Source organism: Physeter macrocephalus, chromosome 19, assembly GCF_002837175.3.
Source record: "Physeter macrocephalus isolate SW-GA chromosome 19, ASM283717v5, whole genome shotgun sequence".
Taxonomy (NCBI): domain Eukaryota; kingdom Metazoa; phylum Chordata; class Mammalia; order Artiodactyla; family Physeteridae; genus Physeter; species Physeter macrocephalus.
The window spans coordinates 16851389-16867936 of record NC_041232.1 but is presented as its reverse complement, the minus strand read 5'-3'; the positions used below and the strand labels follow the sequence as shown (position 1 = coordinate 16867936).

Genomic DNA, 16548 nt, shown 5'->3' with positions numbered 1-16548 from the left:
CTGCATTTTTTCACTTAGATTAAAACCGGAAGCTTTACCTGGTTCCAGGGCCTCTCACAACCAACTCTCATGTCCTTTTGTCACACCATTTCCTATGTACGCCCACATTTCAGCTACCTTGGACTCCTTGATGCTCTTTAAACTTGTCAAAGGTATTTATACTCCTGTGCCTTTGCAAGTTCTGTTCTCTCTGATCAAAGCTACCCTTCCCTGCCTCCTCTGCCTTTTCAAATCATACTTTTAAATGGTATGTTATTTAGCAGTGCCTGGAATCTTTGGAGCACTTAGTAAGTCTTGTGGTTGTTGTTATTATTGACTTGTGTTTTTATTTTATATTTATAATGTTTTTGCCATACCAAGATTTTCATTTTTGATGTCATCAAAATCATCTGTGTTTTTCTTTATGGCTTGCATGTTATGAGACTAGGCTAAGGAAATCTTTTTTTTTCTTCACGTTCATAAAGATGTTGCATATTGTTTTCTAACTTTTAGAGGGTTTTTTTTTCCTGATTTGGGTATGTAGTCTGTTGGGAATTCATTTTTGTGATGGTGAGAAACAGGGATTTAATCAAATTTTTTCTATACGGAAACTCAGTTATGCCAACCTCATTTATTAAATAGTTGGTGCTGAAAGGATATTTTTAAAAATACAGAGATATGCTGTATAGCACAGGGAACTCTCCTTCACTTTGCTGTATAGTAGAAACTAACACAACATTGTAAAACAACTATACCCCAATAAAAAATAAATAAATAAATAAAAGTGCACCTAAAAAAAAAAGAATACAAAGACAAATTTCTTACTGTCACCTCCACCCCTCCCTGGTCATTCCTAGGCTTCATTGGTTATCACTGTGAAAAGTTTGTTTATCCTTCCAAAAATTGCATATATATACATGAGTGTGTGTGTGTGTGTGTGTGTGTGTGTGTGTAAACTGTGTCTGCACAGATTGGGTCATACTGTACACACTGTTATGTACCTTTCCTTTTTTCTGACTCAGTAGAATATCTTGCCAAATTTTCCACATCAGTAGGCATAGGTCTAGTTAAGGGATTAGCAAACTTCTTCTGTCAAGGGCACTAGATGGGCTTCACGAGCCATACAGTCTCTGTATGTCTTTACTATTGGAGCCAGCAACAGCCATAGACAATAGTAAACAAGTAGGTTTGGTTGTTGTTTTTTATTGTTCCAATAAAACTTTATTTACAAAAACAGATGGGAGACAGATTTGGCCCCCAGGCCATAATTTGCCAACCCTTGGCCTAGTTTATACATTTTAACGTCTATGAGGTATTCCATCATGTGGATGTACCATGGTTGATTTAACAAGCCCTTTAGTAACGTGCATGTAAGTTTCTAGTTTTTATTGTGAGCAGTTCTGCACAACAGCCGTGTACATAATCTTTGCTTACTTTTATAAATATATCTGTGGGAGAAATTCCTGGAAGCAGAATTACTACATCAAATGTAAATGTGTATTTAAAATGTTGCACTCCATAGAGGTTGTATTTGTTTACAACCCCATCAACAGCATATGAGAGTGCCCCTTTCCTTGCATGCTTGCCAGCTCTAAGATCCTAAAAAATGCTCTAACTTTAGTTCTAAAATTAAAGATGTATTATTATTTGGATTGAGTTTTTAAAGTCCTGTTATTCTCAAAAGACATACTGAATTGGTCACATTGGTGATTTCTGAAGAATGGGATTGCTTTGTCATTTAACTTTCTTTTTTATACCTTTCTATATTGTCTGAAATATTTTCAATGCACAGGTACTACATTAAACAAAAGATATGTGCTAATGTATATTATTGATATATCTTAGATATAATTATGAATGCTGTATATATTTTTGCCCCATAGCAGGTATATTATACAAAGAGAAAACACCCTTGTACAAGAAAAAGTAACCCCTGTCCTAGTGTTCCCAGTATACACCATAATAATCCATCCACTGCCTTAGCTCTTTATGGACAGAGTTTTGTTCTTTATTTCTCAAAGACAGCACCCCCAGGTGAATGTTTCACTGTGCCAGCTATGCTGCTCTGAAGGATTACTATGGTTTACAAAATGAAGGGCTCGTTTTGGAGTGCTGTCAGAATCTGCTTTATTCCCTAATGCACTTCCTTACCATGTGCCAGGACTGTCTGAGTGACCTAATATATATGAACCAGCCAATGAGAGACCAGGGAAGAAAATTCGTACTGCAGTGTCCAGAGTCATCTCAAGGTGGTGGTACGGACCTGACGCTTGGCACCAGTGTCCCCTCAGTTACACAGATTATTATTGCTGTTCCCTTGGAGGTCCAAGCTGAGATTTTCCATTGCCTGAATTTCTCTGAATTCCCAATAGAGCCCACTTGGCACCACAGTGATGCCACAGGAACTTGTATGGTCCTTCCCCTGCTCCCCAAACCCCAGCTGTTTGTCCATATATTACTGTTTCACTTACCATATGTTTTACTTCCGGTAGAATGGGAGGTACAGAATCATATCCCTTCCGGAACTATATTGAAGGCCTTGATCTCAGGTGGCGAAAATGGGCCCTGGATGAAATTTATGAGAGCAGAGATAACAACAGAGGATTTCCTACAAGAATTTGGGAGACTTTGCTCTGAAATTGTGAGTGATAAACATATTTGAATTTCCATATTCTTTTTGCCTAGAATAGTGGATGCAACACTTATCCATTAAGTTGGTTAAACTAAAAATAAAGAAGGGAAAACCTAATAACCTGTTATAAGATTTTAAGCTATTTCTTCCATCCCCAGGTACTCAATTTTAACTACACGAATGAAAAAGTAAAAATATTACATACTAAGCCTCTCCATCAGTTACTGTTCATCTGAAGCTGGAGTTGTATAATGGCTTTGATCAGAAAGCTTGTTTAATACAGTAATAACATTGAGCCTTTCTCTGGAAAGGCTCTGCATTGTTCTAAGCTCTTTATTTGTATTAACTCATGTACCTTCACAATAACCCTGCTAAAATATAATTTAAGATATCATAAAGTTCTGTGGATAGATGGTGGTTTTGGTTACATAACAGTGAATGTACTTAACGTCACCCAAAGTGGTTAAAATGGTAAATTTGATGTTATGTGTTTTTATCTTAATTTTAAATAAATGAATAAATATTTAAATATATGTATAGAAAACATTCTGCTAAGTGACAGAAAGAAACCAACCCAAAAGACCACATATTGTATGATTCCACTTATTTGAAACGTCTAGAACAGGTAAATCTATAGAAACAGGAAATAGAGTTGTTATTTTCTAGGACTGGGAGTACTGGGGTGTCCCGGGGGGGGGAATGGGTAATGACTGCTAATGGGTATGGGATTTCTTCTCAGGGTGACAAAAATGTTCTAAAACGGATTGTGTTGATAGTTGCACAACTTTGTGAATATATTAAAAAGTGTTGAATTTTACAGTTTAAATGGGTCAATTGGGTGTTATGTGAATTGTATTTCAATAAAGCTGTTGTAAAATGTGCGTGTGTATCAGAATAGCAGACTTGGCCTTGCAGATTTTTTTTTTTTTTTTTGCGGTACGCGGGCCTCTCACTGCTGTGGCCTCTCCCGTTGCGGAGCACAGGCTCGGGACGCGCAGGCCCAGCGGCCATGGCTCACGGGCCCAGCCGCTCTGCGGCATGTGGGATCCTCCCAGACCGGGGCACGAACCCGTGTCCCCTGCATCGTCAGGCGGACTCTCAACCACTGCGCCACCAGGGAAGCCCAACGGCCTTGCAGATTTTGAAACATGATAAAATAAGAGTTTTCAAAACCCACAGAAATTGAATTTAAAAACACAAAAACTCATCAGAAACTGACATTCAGTTCATAATGGTGAAGTTGAGGCAATGCAGAATCATCAAATGTCTCTGGATCATTAAAAATTAAATTACATCTGCTTAATACACTTATAGAGTTTAATGTACCTCTTAGGGTCTTCTGAATCTTTTTAAAATTGACAGTGAGTGAGTGAAATAAAGAACTCATTTAACTGGAATACTGATATAAATAGCTCCATTCCCTAACCACTGTATCTCTAATTCTAAGCCACTTTTTACAGCCTTATATACAAAGTTCTGCACAGGGCTGAGGGAGGGAATTCCTTTTGGCAGCAAGCCAAAGGCCCGAGGTCCTACACCAGGTAGTGGTAGGAAGCCAGGAATATGTGTTTTTCTGTGTTGGTGACAAGCGGTTCTTACTCTTAATGATGGCTGGTTCTCCTCTCCCCTCCCCCATTCTTAGGCAAAGACCTCCGTGCCCCTGGACTCCTTTTTCTCTCTGCTGACCAGTGAGCGAGTGGCAAGGCAGTTCCCAGTGATGACTGAGGCCATAACTCAGATTCGGGCTAAAGGCCTTCAGACTGCAGTCTTGAGCAATAATTTTTATCTTCCCAATGGGAAGAGCTTTTTGCCCCTGGACCGGAAACAGTTTGATGTGGTAAGCTCACAGTGATCCAGAATAATCCGAATCAAGTCTGTGTCCTTGCTTCAGGATGCAGCGTTAATGCTGTCTCTCAGTAGGTCTTGAGTGAATGGGTTTTTTATTCACACACTTGACTCGGTTGGGATTAAACATAACAGGTGGGAAACAAGACTTGTAAAACATCACTGAGCTCTTAGCAAGGTCAGTCATTTATGGGCTTTGATAACTGATTGAAACCTCAGCTTTAGAGACTCCCTTTCATTCTGGAGTTGAAACTTAGTCATCAGATAACACATGCACTTTCGTCAGCCCTCACCTCTTAACGGGCCCTTTGACCTTTTCTCTTCAAAGACCAACCCCGTTGCCCTCTATTTCTGTGGCATTAATCCTTAGACCAGTGCTGTGCAAACAAACCTACTGCAGTAAAGGAAATGTCCAGTATGGTTGCTGCTAGTCACATATGGCTATTAAACACTTGAAATGTGGCTAGTGACCCTGAGGAATTCTATTTCATTTCAACTTAAATGTAAATAATCACATATGGCTAGTGGCTACCATATGGGGCAGCACATGAAGGGCTAGACTATGAAAGTACCTGAGAAGATTCTGAGTCAGGAGATGGTCTTCTGTGCCAGGAGGTTACTTCTGTGAAAGACTCCCCATTTCCCTAAGAGAAGGTATATCGTTATCCTGGGACAGATATGAATTACTGAATTATTGACTTGCTTAAACTTCATTCGGTTGGAAAACACATTCTCATTAAGCAGTGACTGTGTGCCGGGCACTGGCTAGGCATGAGGGCATACTGTGTTCATTGTGACAGACACAAGCTCTGCCCTCTGGAATATGCATTTGCCATATTTCAGGTTGTCAGTCGCTACATGTGGCTAGTGGCTACTATGTCGGACAGGACAGTATAGCATTTCCATCATTGTAGAAAGTCCTATTGGATAGTGCTATTTCAGAACGTAAAATCTAGTTGGATTGACAGGCAGAAAATTCAGAGCACAGATATGGGAAATTGACGACCCAACCTAATGCTCTTTTCACCTCCCATCTCCTCACTCCTCCTGTACAAAGCCAGTCAGAGGTAGAGTTCTCTTCCCTCTGCACAGCTGCCTGGCTCCTTGCCCACTTTAATTGTCGGTTTCCCCGCTTGTCCACAGCACAGCTGTCCTCCAAGCATCCTCCCCTCTGGTGCTCAGGGACCTCAGCCAGATTTGAATCCTGTCTTGCAGCTTGCTATAAGCAGTAGCTTTGATTCTCTGAACCTCGGTTTCCTCACCTGTAGTTCAGGAGTAGGAATTATCTTTGTTTAGGGTAGCTGTGTGGATCCCAGAGTATAATGCAGGCAAAGCACTTTACAGAGTGCCTGGCAGATAGGTAAGTATTCAATACATTGTAATTATTTTCGGAGATTCCTTCCCTCCAGTGTGGCTATGGGGATATATCTTCATCTGGACAAAATCAGTTGGCCAGGCTCATATTGGGCCCTTCAACTATGTAAGGACTTATGAGCTTCTTTAAAACAATGGACTTGTTTATTCAGGCTTCACAGGCTCTCTGGCGTGTACTTTTCAGATCCATCTTCATATTCTAAGTCTGCAGGAGACCTGGAGTTTTGAAAATCTGTTTCCTCAAGAGCAAGGGTTTACATTTTTTTTTTTTTTTTTTCCTCTGCTGCGGCCTCTCCCGTTGCGGAGCACAGGCTCCGAACGCGCAGGCTCAGCGGCCATGGCTCACGGGCCCAGCCGCTCCGCGGCATGCGGGATGCGGGATCCTCCCAGACCGGGGCGCGAACCCGGTTCCCCTGCATCGGCAGGCGGACGCGCAACCACTGCGCCACCAGGGAAGCCCTACATTTTTGTTCTCTAAAGCTATAAGGAAAAAAATTATTTTGGTAGAAGTAAAGCTAATGGAACCATCCCTGTGATCCCCGTCATCACTGGAGGCTGCTCCTGAACTTTTCAATGTCACAGAAATCTGTTTCTTCTGAGGTGTATGTGGCTTTTAAATTTTGTTCATCTACTTTGGTTTTGGTTTTGGTTTTTAGTATGGATGCTTTATGTCTGAAATTTTGCTTGTGTCCAGGTGTAAAAAATGGGTAATGTCTTGTTTTTGTTTTTGTTTTTGGCTGCATTGGGTCTTAGTTGTGGCACGCGGGCTTCTCTCTAGTTGTGGCACGTGGACTCCAGAGAGCACGGGCTCAGTAGCTGCCACATGCAGGCTCTCTAGTTGTGGTGCACAGGCTTAGTTGCCCCGTGGCATGTGGGATCTTAGTTCCCCGACCAGGGATCAAACCCATGTCCTCTGCATTGAGAGGTGGATTCTTAACCACTGGACCACCAGGGAGTCCCCATCTACTTTGGTTTTTAAGTAAAAACTTTTACATTATTTTTTTTCTTTTGTAAAGAACACACGATATAAGATTTACCATCCTAGGGGCTTCCCTGGTGGCGCAGTGGTTAAGAATCTGCCTGCCAGTGCGGGGGACACAGGTTTGAGTTCTGGTCCAGGAAGATCCCACATGCCACGGAGTAACTAAGCCCGTGTGCCACAACTACTGAGCCTGCGCGCCACAACTACTGAAGCCTGCGCACCGAGAGCCCGTGCTCCACACCAAGAGAAGCCACTGCAATGAGAAGCCCGTGCACCGCAACGAAGAGTAGCCCCTGCTCGCCGCAACTAGAGGACGCCCATGTGCAGCAACGAAGACCCAACACAGCCCAAAATAAATAAATAAATAAATTTATTTTTTTAAAAAAGTAAATAAAAAATGCTAATGTAGTACAATGAAAAAAAAAAGATTTACCATCCTAGCCATTTTTATTTATACAGGACAGTAATTTTAGGTATATTCCCATCGTTGTGAAACACAACCCCAGAAATTTTTCATCTGGCAAAATAGAACACAAGAAGTCCAGGGATCTTATCCAATTTAAATCTCAGGAATTTTTTCACTTCTGCTGATGTTCTCACCTATGAGAGGAGGTGTCTGCTTGTCAGACTTGGCCCTGATCCCCAGGGTTTGCTCCCCCCTCCTCTGCCTTTATTGGTGTCTGAAACACCTGGCTTCTCTGCTACCCACTGTTGACAGTTTCTTTAGAAGGAGCTTCTTGGTCTTCTTTTAGCTCATTCAGGTCCTTAGGCGACCAGGAAGAGTCAGTAACTTATTCAGAACATTTATTTGTCTGAAAAGGCAGTTCTTCTCTAAACTTGAACAATGGGAGTTTGGAGGAGAGGGAGGGGCCCTCAGGTTTGTCCTTGGTCTTGGAGAGCGAGGGTCAATTCAGGAGTGATTGAGGGAGTTAATTCTGCTCTTTGGGCAGACCAGAGGGTATTGGTTACAGGCCTCTATGGACGTTTCAGGCCTGCTCACAGGAGATTGAGCCATGGAGACAGTGTCAGAGGACTTGGGGTTGCTGGATCAGAGGTAGCCTGACACTGAGACAGCTGTTTCAGGGTTCTCCTGAACCCTCAGCAGCACCCCCACCAGTTCTGGATCAGATACAGTTTGAAGCAAGGCTGTCAGGATACAGGAGGCTCTTTGCATGAAAGGGAACCATGTCTTTGCCACTGACGATCTCTTTGGTGTTAGCCCTCCTGTGGGATTTATCTGTCTAGGTTGAGTACAGCTGTTTGTTTTTTAACTTCTGAAATATGGACATTAAAGTCATGTTTCTTTTATAACAGTAAACAGTGCCTTCTTTCTGAGAAAATGGTGAAATACTTTCCCTAAAACTGAAACGTGCAGCTTTTCTTCTGTTCTGTGCATTCACAATACCTAACATTAGCAAACTGCTATGTCATTTCGGAACACATTGAAGTTCACTAAGTTTCCCAGCTACCGTTAAGATAGGTAAGATGGCTGTTAGTGTCCCCAGTTTCCTGAAGATGAACCTGAGGCCCGTGGTGCCTTCGCTGTTTGCACAAGGTCACTCACTGTGTCTGAAGCAGAACTTTGGTTTGCTGAGTCTTCCCTCAGGTTGTAACCCAGTATTTCCAAATCACTCCTCTTAAAAAAGCAACATCATTTTATATCATGACACTCTTAAGTTACTTGTTATAACAAACCTCCACTGCCTTCCTCCTGCCCTGCTTTTCAGAAAATATACTGGGTGTGCGTGGGCACACCACTTTTAGGGACATTCATCTCTCCTTCCTGTCCCTCCCTCAGGTTGTGGAATCCTGCCTGGAAGGTGTCTGCAAGCCAGACGCCAGGATGTACAAGCTGTGCTTGGAGCGGCTAGGCCGGCAGCCTTCTGAGTCCATCTTTCTGGATGATCTTGGACCGAATCTAAAGGCAGCTGCCAGCCTTGGTATTCATACCATTAAGGTGAAGGTCACTGTGTTTTGAACCCCTGTTGTGCCCCAGGTACTAGTGTAAGCATTTCTGTGCAGTCCTCTTACACTCTTAGTTGCAGTTGCCTCTAGTGGTTTTTACCCATGCTGCCATATTTTTATGTTTTATTAATTATGAAATCTAGGTGACTAGCCACTTGTATTTTCAATAGGAAGTAAGAAGGCAGAATGAGAAAAGAGTTAACACAGGGAGGTGAATGGCAGGCTTAAGACATTTCGGGTGACAGTTCTGCTGGCCTGGTGATGCTGTTCTGGGTGGGGACCCAGCACCTACCAGACACACGGGCCACCCCAATGCTTTGAAGCAGGAGAAGCCACGTTGGCGGCGGGGGTCTCTGTCCAGCTTTCTGTGTTTGGGTTTTCATTATTAGCTGACGGGCCCTTAGGGACAGAGTGGACACTACAGCACAATATTCTGCCCTCCTGGCAAGAGGGAGTATCATTCACTCTTAACTGGCACTCTTCCCAGCAGATAAGAAAGTTTAATGTGGTTAGGAATTAAATGGGAGGAGGAAACTCATTCTGAGGCTTTCTCATGAGCTGACTCTCCTGGCTGCAAAGTCCTTGCTCAGAGAACTGACTTCTTCTATATTTCCCTCTAAGAAAGTACCCTCTTAGAGAACAGGCAGGAGGTGGGGGCAGGGTTGACTGGGCGTCCATGTTCAATATTCTCTGTGAAACCAGGTTCGTGATCCAGAGATTGCAGTGAAGGAACTGGAAACTCTTTTGGGTTTTCCGTTGAGAATGGCTGTTCCAAACACTCGCCCTGTGAGAAGGACGATGGAAATTCCCAAGGACTCCTTGGAGAAGCACCTCAAAGACTTACTGGGGACCCAAGCCACAGGTGGTTAAGCTTCTGCATTTTGGTAAAAGCTAGGCTTTCAGTCTGGTTCTCACTTTCAGTCCTTAGTGGAATATGCTGGAGACAAAGACGCCATGTGGTGAAGAAAATAGCCAGTGGGCTCAGTGAGCCCAGTGGACCCGAGCGCTGCTCTGTTTTGCTTGGGAAAAAGCACTGACTTCCTTTTTTATGGATCCCCAAAGTGTACTTGGCCCTTGTTCCATGTGAAAGTGTGGTGTGGCAGTAATCGCCTGCAAAGGGCTGTCCCGGAGGAGAGGAACTTGCAGTATGTGCCCAGGGGTGTTTGAGTGTTTCTAATATTTTTGAGATGACAGCCTGTTTTGTGAAGGTGACTTAAAAGTTGCACAAATTTAAAATGTGACAAGCTGTCTCTATCTCTTCAAAGGAACTTCTAGCTCCTTCTTCACATTCCACCCTCAGAAAAACAGGAGCCTCATGACCTTTTTCTTTTAAAATTTATTTTATTGAAGTATAGTTGCATGAACTTTTGAAGAAATTTCTACCTGCTGATAAAGTTTGATCCTTGAAAGTACTTTTTTTTAAATTTAATTTTATTTATTTTTTTATACAGCAGGTTCTTATTAGTCATCCATTTTATACACATCAGTGGATACATGTCCATCCCAATCTCCCAACTCATCACACCCCCACCCCCACCGCTTTCCCCCCTTGGTGTCCATACGTTTGTTCTCTACATCTGTGTCTCTATTTCTGCCCTGCAAACCGGTTCATCTGTACCATTTGAAAGTACTCTTTGTATGCAGCTTCGCATGAGGATTTTTTCCAGTGATGGGATTGTCCTTAGAGCCTCTACAAAGCTGAGGGACCCCTTCTGATGAGACCAGCTAAGTCAGCCAAACTCCCATTTCCTGCGAATCTGTGTGTAGAGTTCATCTCATTGTGAAGACTAGGGTTAATTGGGCTGTTTCTGCAAGGGAGCCTCAGAGTTTAGCCTGCTGGGGTGGGAAATCGCATCTCCTGAAAGCAGCTTCGGCTCGAGCTGCAGGCCTCTGCATAGCTCCTTTCAGCTGTCACGTCATTGTCAGGGGTGGTATGGCCGAGTATGGAGTGAAGGGCACACTTTTCAAGTGAGGGCGCTTTTCATCCTCGGCTTAAAGCATTCCATTTAGCAAGATGGGTTTCCATGACTCTGCTTGTGTTTTACAAACAGAACTAAAAAACTTTTCTTTACGGAGCAGGAGTTGGCAAGAAGGACAAAGTTGGACACGTGCACAAAGTGAAAATTGTCACGGTGTAAATCCAGTGGCCTTTGCCACACCATAGTGTGATATTCTGGACTCGAGCTGGAGGTGGGGGGTATGCCTGGGACGCAGTCATGTCTGGTACCCCGGGAGGAGCTGCTTTCCTTACAGTGCATTCCAAATCAGGGTGCTCTGCATCCATATGCAGTACTCGTTAGAAAGAAAGAATGTCTGTCCACATTTGTCCTCCAGAGCTGGTTTGAGTTTTCCTTGCTTTCAAACTTGCAGGCCCATTGGAACTCCTTCAGTTTGATCACGGGCAGTCCAATCCCACCTACTACATCAGGCTGGCTAAGCATCAGCTGCTTCTGAGGAAGAAACCGCCAGGGACACCGCTCCCATCCACGCATGCACTCGAGAGGGAGTTCAGGTAAATTCTCAGAGCTGGGGGCGTGCTTGCCGTCCCCAGCCTCCGCAGCCCAGCCCCCCAGCTGGCCAATCAGCACTCCATAAAGTGCCTTGAGACATTTAAAATTACAAGTATGGCTCTCCAAAATTCTTTCTGATAAGAACATGTCACCTCATTTTATTCAGGAGCTTGTTTTCTCTTTTCTCTACCTAAACCTCTAGGAGACTAGACTTTTTTTGAGCCTCTGTTAAGTGGGGCCATAGCCCAAGGAGGCATGGCCGTGAGTTGATAGTTATTGAAACCTGGGGTTCCTTATATGAATCCCTCTACTTTTATGTATGTTTGATATTTTTCGTAATAAAATGTTTAAAACAATACATGTATTACAACCCATCCAAAATAAAATCTTTTGCTTTGTGAATAGGACGATTTAAACATAGTAGGTTGACAAACACTAGCTCCAGACTCTTGGACGGTGAGTCACAATGCGATGACTGGACTCCAGAGTGGGGCTTCCTCTCCTGGAAGGCTTTCTCTTCCTCTCCCTCCTCCTTCCTTCCAGCCTAGCATGTTCTGCAGAAGGAAAGTTGCAGAGAGTAGTAAGGAAAATGTGATTTCGGCTCCTGGCCTCTTCTTTCTCACCATTTACTGTCTCTCCTCCGACTTTTTGGTTCCTTGAATCTGACTTCTCTAAGTGTTACAGGGACTGATGACTGACATTTATGAAGCCTTCAGGGTTCATTTATGAAGCCTACAGGAAAAAACCTGTAGCTATTTGTGAGCATTCATAAATGTGCCCATGTGATAGTGAGTGTGCGCTTGTAGAAGAGAAACCCTGAAATGTAAAACTCCCAGTGTCTCTGTGCATTGTGAGCTCTCACCAACTTCCTAGCGTACTGAGGAATTCGGGAGTGTTAGAAGGACATCCAAAAATCCAAGAATGCACAGAATTTCCATTTTAGTAAAGGAATAAAATGTGCATTTGAAGATGAAATGTGTATGGTATCTGCTTGTAAAATGCCAAATCAAATTTGGAAAACTGTTTGGGAAAACAGTATAACGTAATTTATAAAAACCTCAGGATAGTCATACTTTTATACCTAATAATTCCAATAGGGGATCTCTCTTTAAAAAATAGTTCTAAATAGGGAGGAAAGCTTTATGCATTAATATGCTGCTCACTGCAGTGTAGTTTATAATAAAAAAATTGGAAACCTACAGGTACAATAAATGAGTAATGATTATGCAAACCTTGGTATTTCTGCTTGTTGGAACAATAACAATAATAGTAATAGCTAACATTTACTGAGTGTTTACTATGTGTCAGGCACTAAATAAATGCTTTGAATATGCCGTTAATTCAAACCATTCTCACAACTCCCTGATATGGTCCTGTTAGGATCTCCATTTTATAGATGAGGACAGTGAAGCTTAAAGAAGTTAAGCAGCATGCCTAGTGACACACATCTAGTATGTGAGTGATGGAGTCTGGCTTCACACCCAGGGCTGGTAGGATTCCATACCCCAGTCTTAATGATTATGCTATTATTGCAGCCAATAAAAGGATGCCTATAATAAAATTAAAATGTGTATAATAAATTTTTTTTCCTTTTTGGCCACCCATTGTGCCTTGGGGGATCTTAGTTCTCCAACCAGGGACTGAACCCAGGCCATGGCAGTGAAAGTGCCGAGTCCTAACCACTGGACCACCAGGGAACTCCCCCGAAAATAAAATTTTAATGTAGCAAAAACAGATACAAACTATATGTGTCTTAACTATGTTTTTTGTAAAGACTTGTACATTGAAACAAAAATATTGGAAAGGAACACACCAAAATGTTTACCCTGGTCATGTTTGGGTAGTTTGTTAGTACAAATTGTAAGTGACAGAAACCCACCTAGCCTGACTTAAGTATTCAAAAAAAAGAAAGGAGGAGAAGTGGTAAAATGTATTGCCTTCATTATCTAAATCTTTCAGGTATGGCTGGATCCAGGGGCCCAAATAGTGTCACCAGGACCCATTCATTCTCCCTCTCCATCTCTCAACACTTCTCTCCTTGATAACCACAGTGAACGTTCCAGCATATCTCCTGAGATTGACTCGTCGGCCCAATATGGGTCACAGCTTTGTTCCTGAGCCAATCTCTGTGGTCAGGAGGATCCATTATTCAGATTGGCCAAATCTGGGTCTTGTGCTCAAGCCTGGAATCAGGATTGAGTCACTCTCACCCAAACCATGTGAACCTACAGTGGCGGAGAGCTGTTTCCCAAAGGAATGTCTAGGTATTACTCTCAGAACATGAAAAGGGGAAAGGACAGCAGGCAGCCAAAAGCAGGAGCCAGTTATTGGTGATAAGACCGACTAATTATTTTTCTATTTAAAAAAATTCCTTCCTTAATATTTCATAGAATTTATCAGTAAACCCATCAGGCCTGGAGGTTTTTTAGGAAAAGTTTTTTGATTATGGGTTTGATATAATAAATATTGGGTTATTCAGGTATTTTATTTCATCTTGCCTTAGTTTTGGTAAATTGTAATTTGCAAGGAATTTGTACATTTATTTAAAAATACAAAATTATATTATACAATATACAAAGTTATATATGTCCATTTCATGTTAACAGTTGAATTTATTGTTCAAAATATTCCCTTACTGTTTTTTGTTTTTTGTTTTTAATTTATTTTTGGCTGTGTTGGGTCTTCGTTGTTGCGCGCGGGCTTTCTCTAGTTGCGGCGAGCGGGGGCTACTCTTCATTGCGGTGCGCATGCTTCTTATTGCGGTGGCTCCTCTTGTTGCGGAGCATGGGCTCTGGGTGCGCAGGCTTCAGTAGTTGTGGCACACAGGCTCAGTAGTTGTGGCTCGCGGGCTCTAGAGCAGAGGCTCAGTAGTTGTGGCGCACGGGCTTAGTTGCTCCACGGCATGTGGGATCTTCCCGGACCAGGGCTTGAACCCGTGTCCCCTGCATTGGCAGGCAGATTCTTAATCACTGCATCACCAGGGAAGTCCTGCCTTACTGTCCTTTTAATGTATGTAGGATCTGTAGTGATTTCCCATCTTTACCATTCCTGCTGTTGATTGATAGTATTTTCTCTTTCTTTCATCAGTCTACCTAGGGATTTATCATTGTGTTGATAATTTAAAAGAACACATGTTTAGTTTTGTTAATTTTTCCATTGTTTATTTTCTATTTCATTTAGTTCTGCTCTGAGCTTTATTTCTTTCCATCTTCTTACTGTGGGTGTATTTTTACCTTCTTAGGTGTAACCTTAGGCCACTGATTTAACATCTTCCTTCTTTTCTAATATGAGCTTTCAAAGTTATAAATTACTTTGTAAGCACATATGCATCCCACAGATTTTGACATGTGTTTTTATTATTATTATTACAGTTTGAAATATTATCTAATGTCCCTGTGATTTCTTCTTTGACCCATGGCTTATATGGAAGTGTGTTATTTAACTTCCAAATATTTGGGCTTTTTTTAGCTATCACATAGTAACAATTTCTTGTTTAATTCTATTGAGGTCTTAGAAATACTCTGTAAGATTTTGATACTTGGGGCTTCCCTGGTGGCACAGTGGTTAAGAATCCACCTGCCTAATGTAGGAGACACGGGTTCAAGCCCTGGTCCAGGAAGATCCCACATGCCACGGGGCAGCTAAGCCCATGCACCACAACTGAGCCTGCGCTCCTAGAGCCCGTGAGCCACAGCTACTGAGCCCATGCACCCAGAGCCCAAGCTCTGCAACAAGAGAAACCACCGCAATGAGAAGCCCGCGCACCGTGACTAAGTGTAGCCCCCGCTCGCCGCAATTAGAGAAAGCCACACGCAGCAACGAAGACCCAATGCAGCCAAAAATAATAAATAAATAAATAAATTTCTTTATTTTAAAAGAAAGATTTTATACTTGGAAATTTATTAGGACTTATTTTATGGACCAGTACGTGATATATCTTGGTGAATATACTGTGTGCACTCTAAAAGAATGTGTATCCTGCAGTGTCTGTGTGAGTGTTATAGAAATGTCCATGAGGTCAAGTTGGCTGGTAGTGTTGTTCAGATCTGTGTCTTACTGACTTTTTCTAGTTAGTGTAGTTTTGATAAAGTCAGTTACTGATAAAGGCATTTTACAGTCTCAGCTATGATTGTGAGTTTGTCCGTTTCTATCTTTCATTCTGATAATTTTTACTTTAGGTATTTCTGAAGCTCTTTTATTAGGCACATACACATTTCTTATTTATTTACTTTTGTAATTGAAGTATAGTTGATTTAATGTTGTGTTTAATTTCTGCTATACAGCAAAGTGACTCAGTTATACATATATATTCTTTTTTATGCTGTATTTTTTTATATATATATTCTTTTTCATATTCTTTTCCATAATGGTTTATCACAGGATATTGAATATAGTTCCCTGTGCTATACAGTAGGACCTTGTTGTTTAAGGCACATACACATTTATAATTGTAATATCTTCCTGGTGAATTAACTCTTGTGTTGTTTTGAAATGTCCCGTTTTATCTCTGGTAGTCCTCTTTGCCTTAAGGTCTCTTTTTCTAAAATTGATATAGCTATACCAGCTTTCTTACACTTACCAATCGCATGGAATTTCCCTTTCCATCCTTTCATATTTTGTTTTATTTATTTATTTATTTATTTCTATGTTTTTATATTTAAAGCATGTCCCTTATAGACAGTATATTAAGTCTTGCTTTTGAACCCAGTAGGACAACTTTTGTCTTTTAATTGGAATGTTTACTCTATTAAATTTAGTGTAATTATCAGTATGTTTGACTCAGGACTATAATTTTGGTGTTTGATCTTTGTCCCATTTGTCTTTTGTTCTCCTTGCCTTTTAGCCTTCTTGGGTCAATTGAAATTTTTAAATTTTAGCATTCCATTTTAATTTCTGCATGTAAAATTTTTAAATCAAAAAATAATTTCAAGAAAATCCAGTCATCTCATTCAGCAGTGTCTCTCATTCGTCTTTGTTCTGGCAGGATAATGAAAGCCCTTGCGAATGCTGGAGTCCCTGTCCCCAAAGTTCTTGACCTCTGTGAGGATTCAAGGTAATGTTCAGATTTCTTTTTTCTATTGTGTATTCAAGCTACAGAAGAGAAAAATCCTTATACTGACTCACATTCCAGTTTGCTAGCATAAAGGCAAGTAAAATTTGGGGAGAAAAGAGATTTTTTTTTTTTTTTTTTTTTTTTTTTTTTACGCGGGCCTCTCACTGTTGTGGCCTCTCCCATTGCGGAGCACAGGCTCCGGACGCGC

At 41.6% G+C, this 16548-nt stretch overlaps 1 protein-coding gene across 1 annotated transcript in view; it reads left to right on the top strand.

Moving 5' to 3' along the window:
• ACAD10 (acyl-CoA dehydrogenase family member 10) overlaps positions 1-16548 on the top strand; it is a 52615-nt gene that overhangs the window by 6464 nt on the left and 29603 nt on the right. Inside the window, 6 exon segments of the mRNA XM_028480560.2 lie at positions 2472-2620; positions 4254-4448; positions 8611-8769; positions 9480-9639; positions 11148-11289; positions 16272-16340. Of these exon segments, the coding sequence (XP_028336361.1) occupies positions 2472-2620; positions 4254-4448; positions 8611-8769; positions 9480-9639; positions 11148-11289; positions 16272-16340 (874 nt within the window).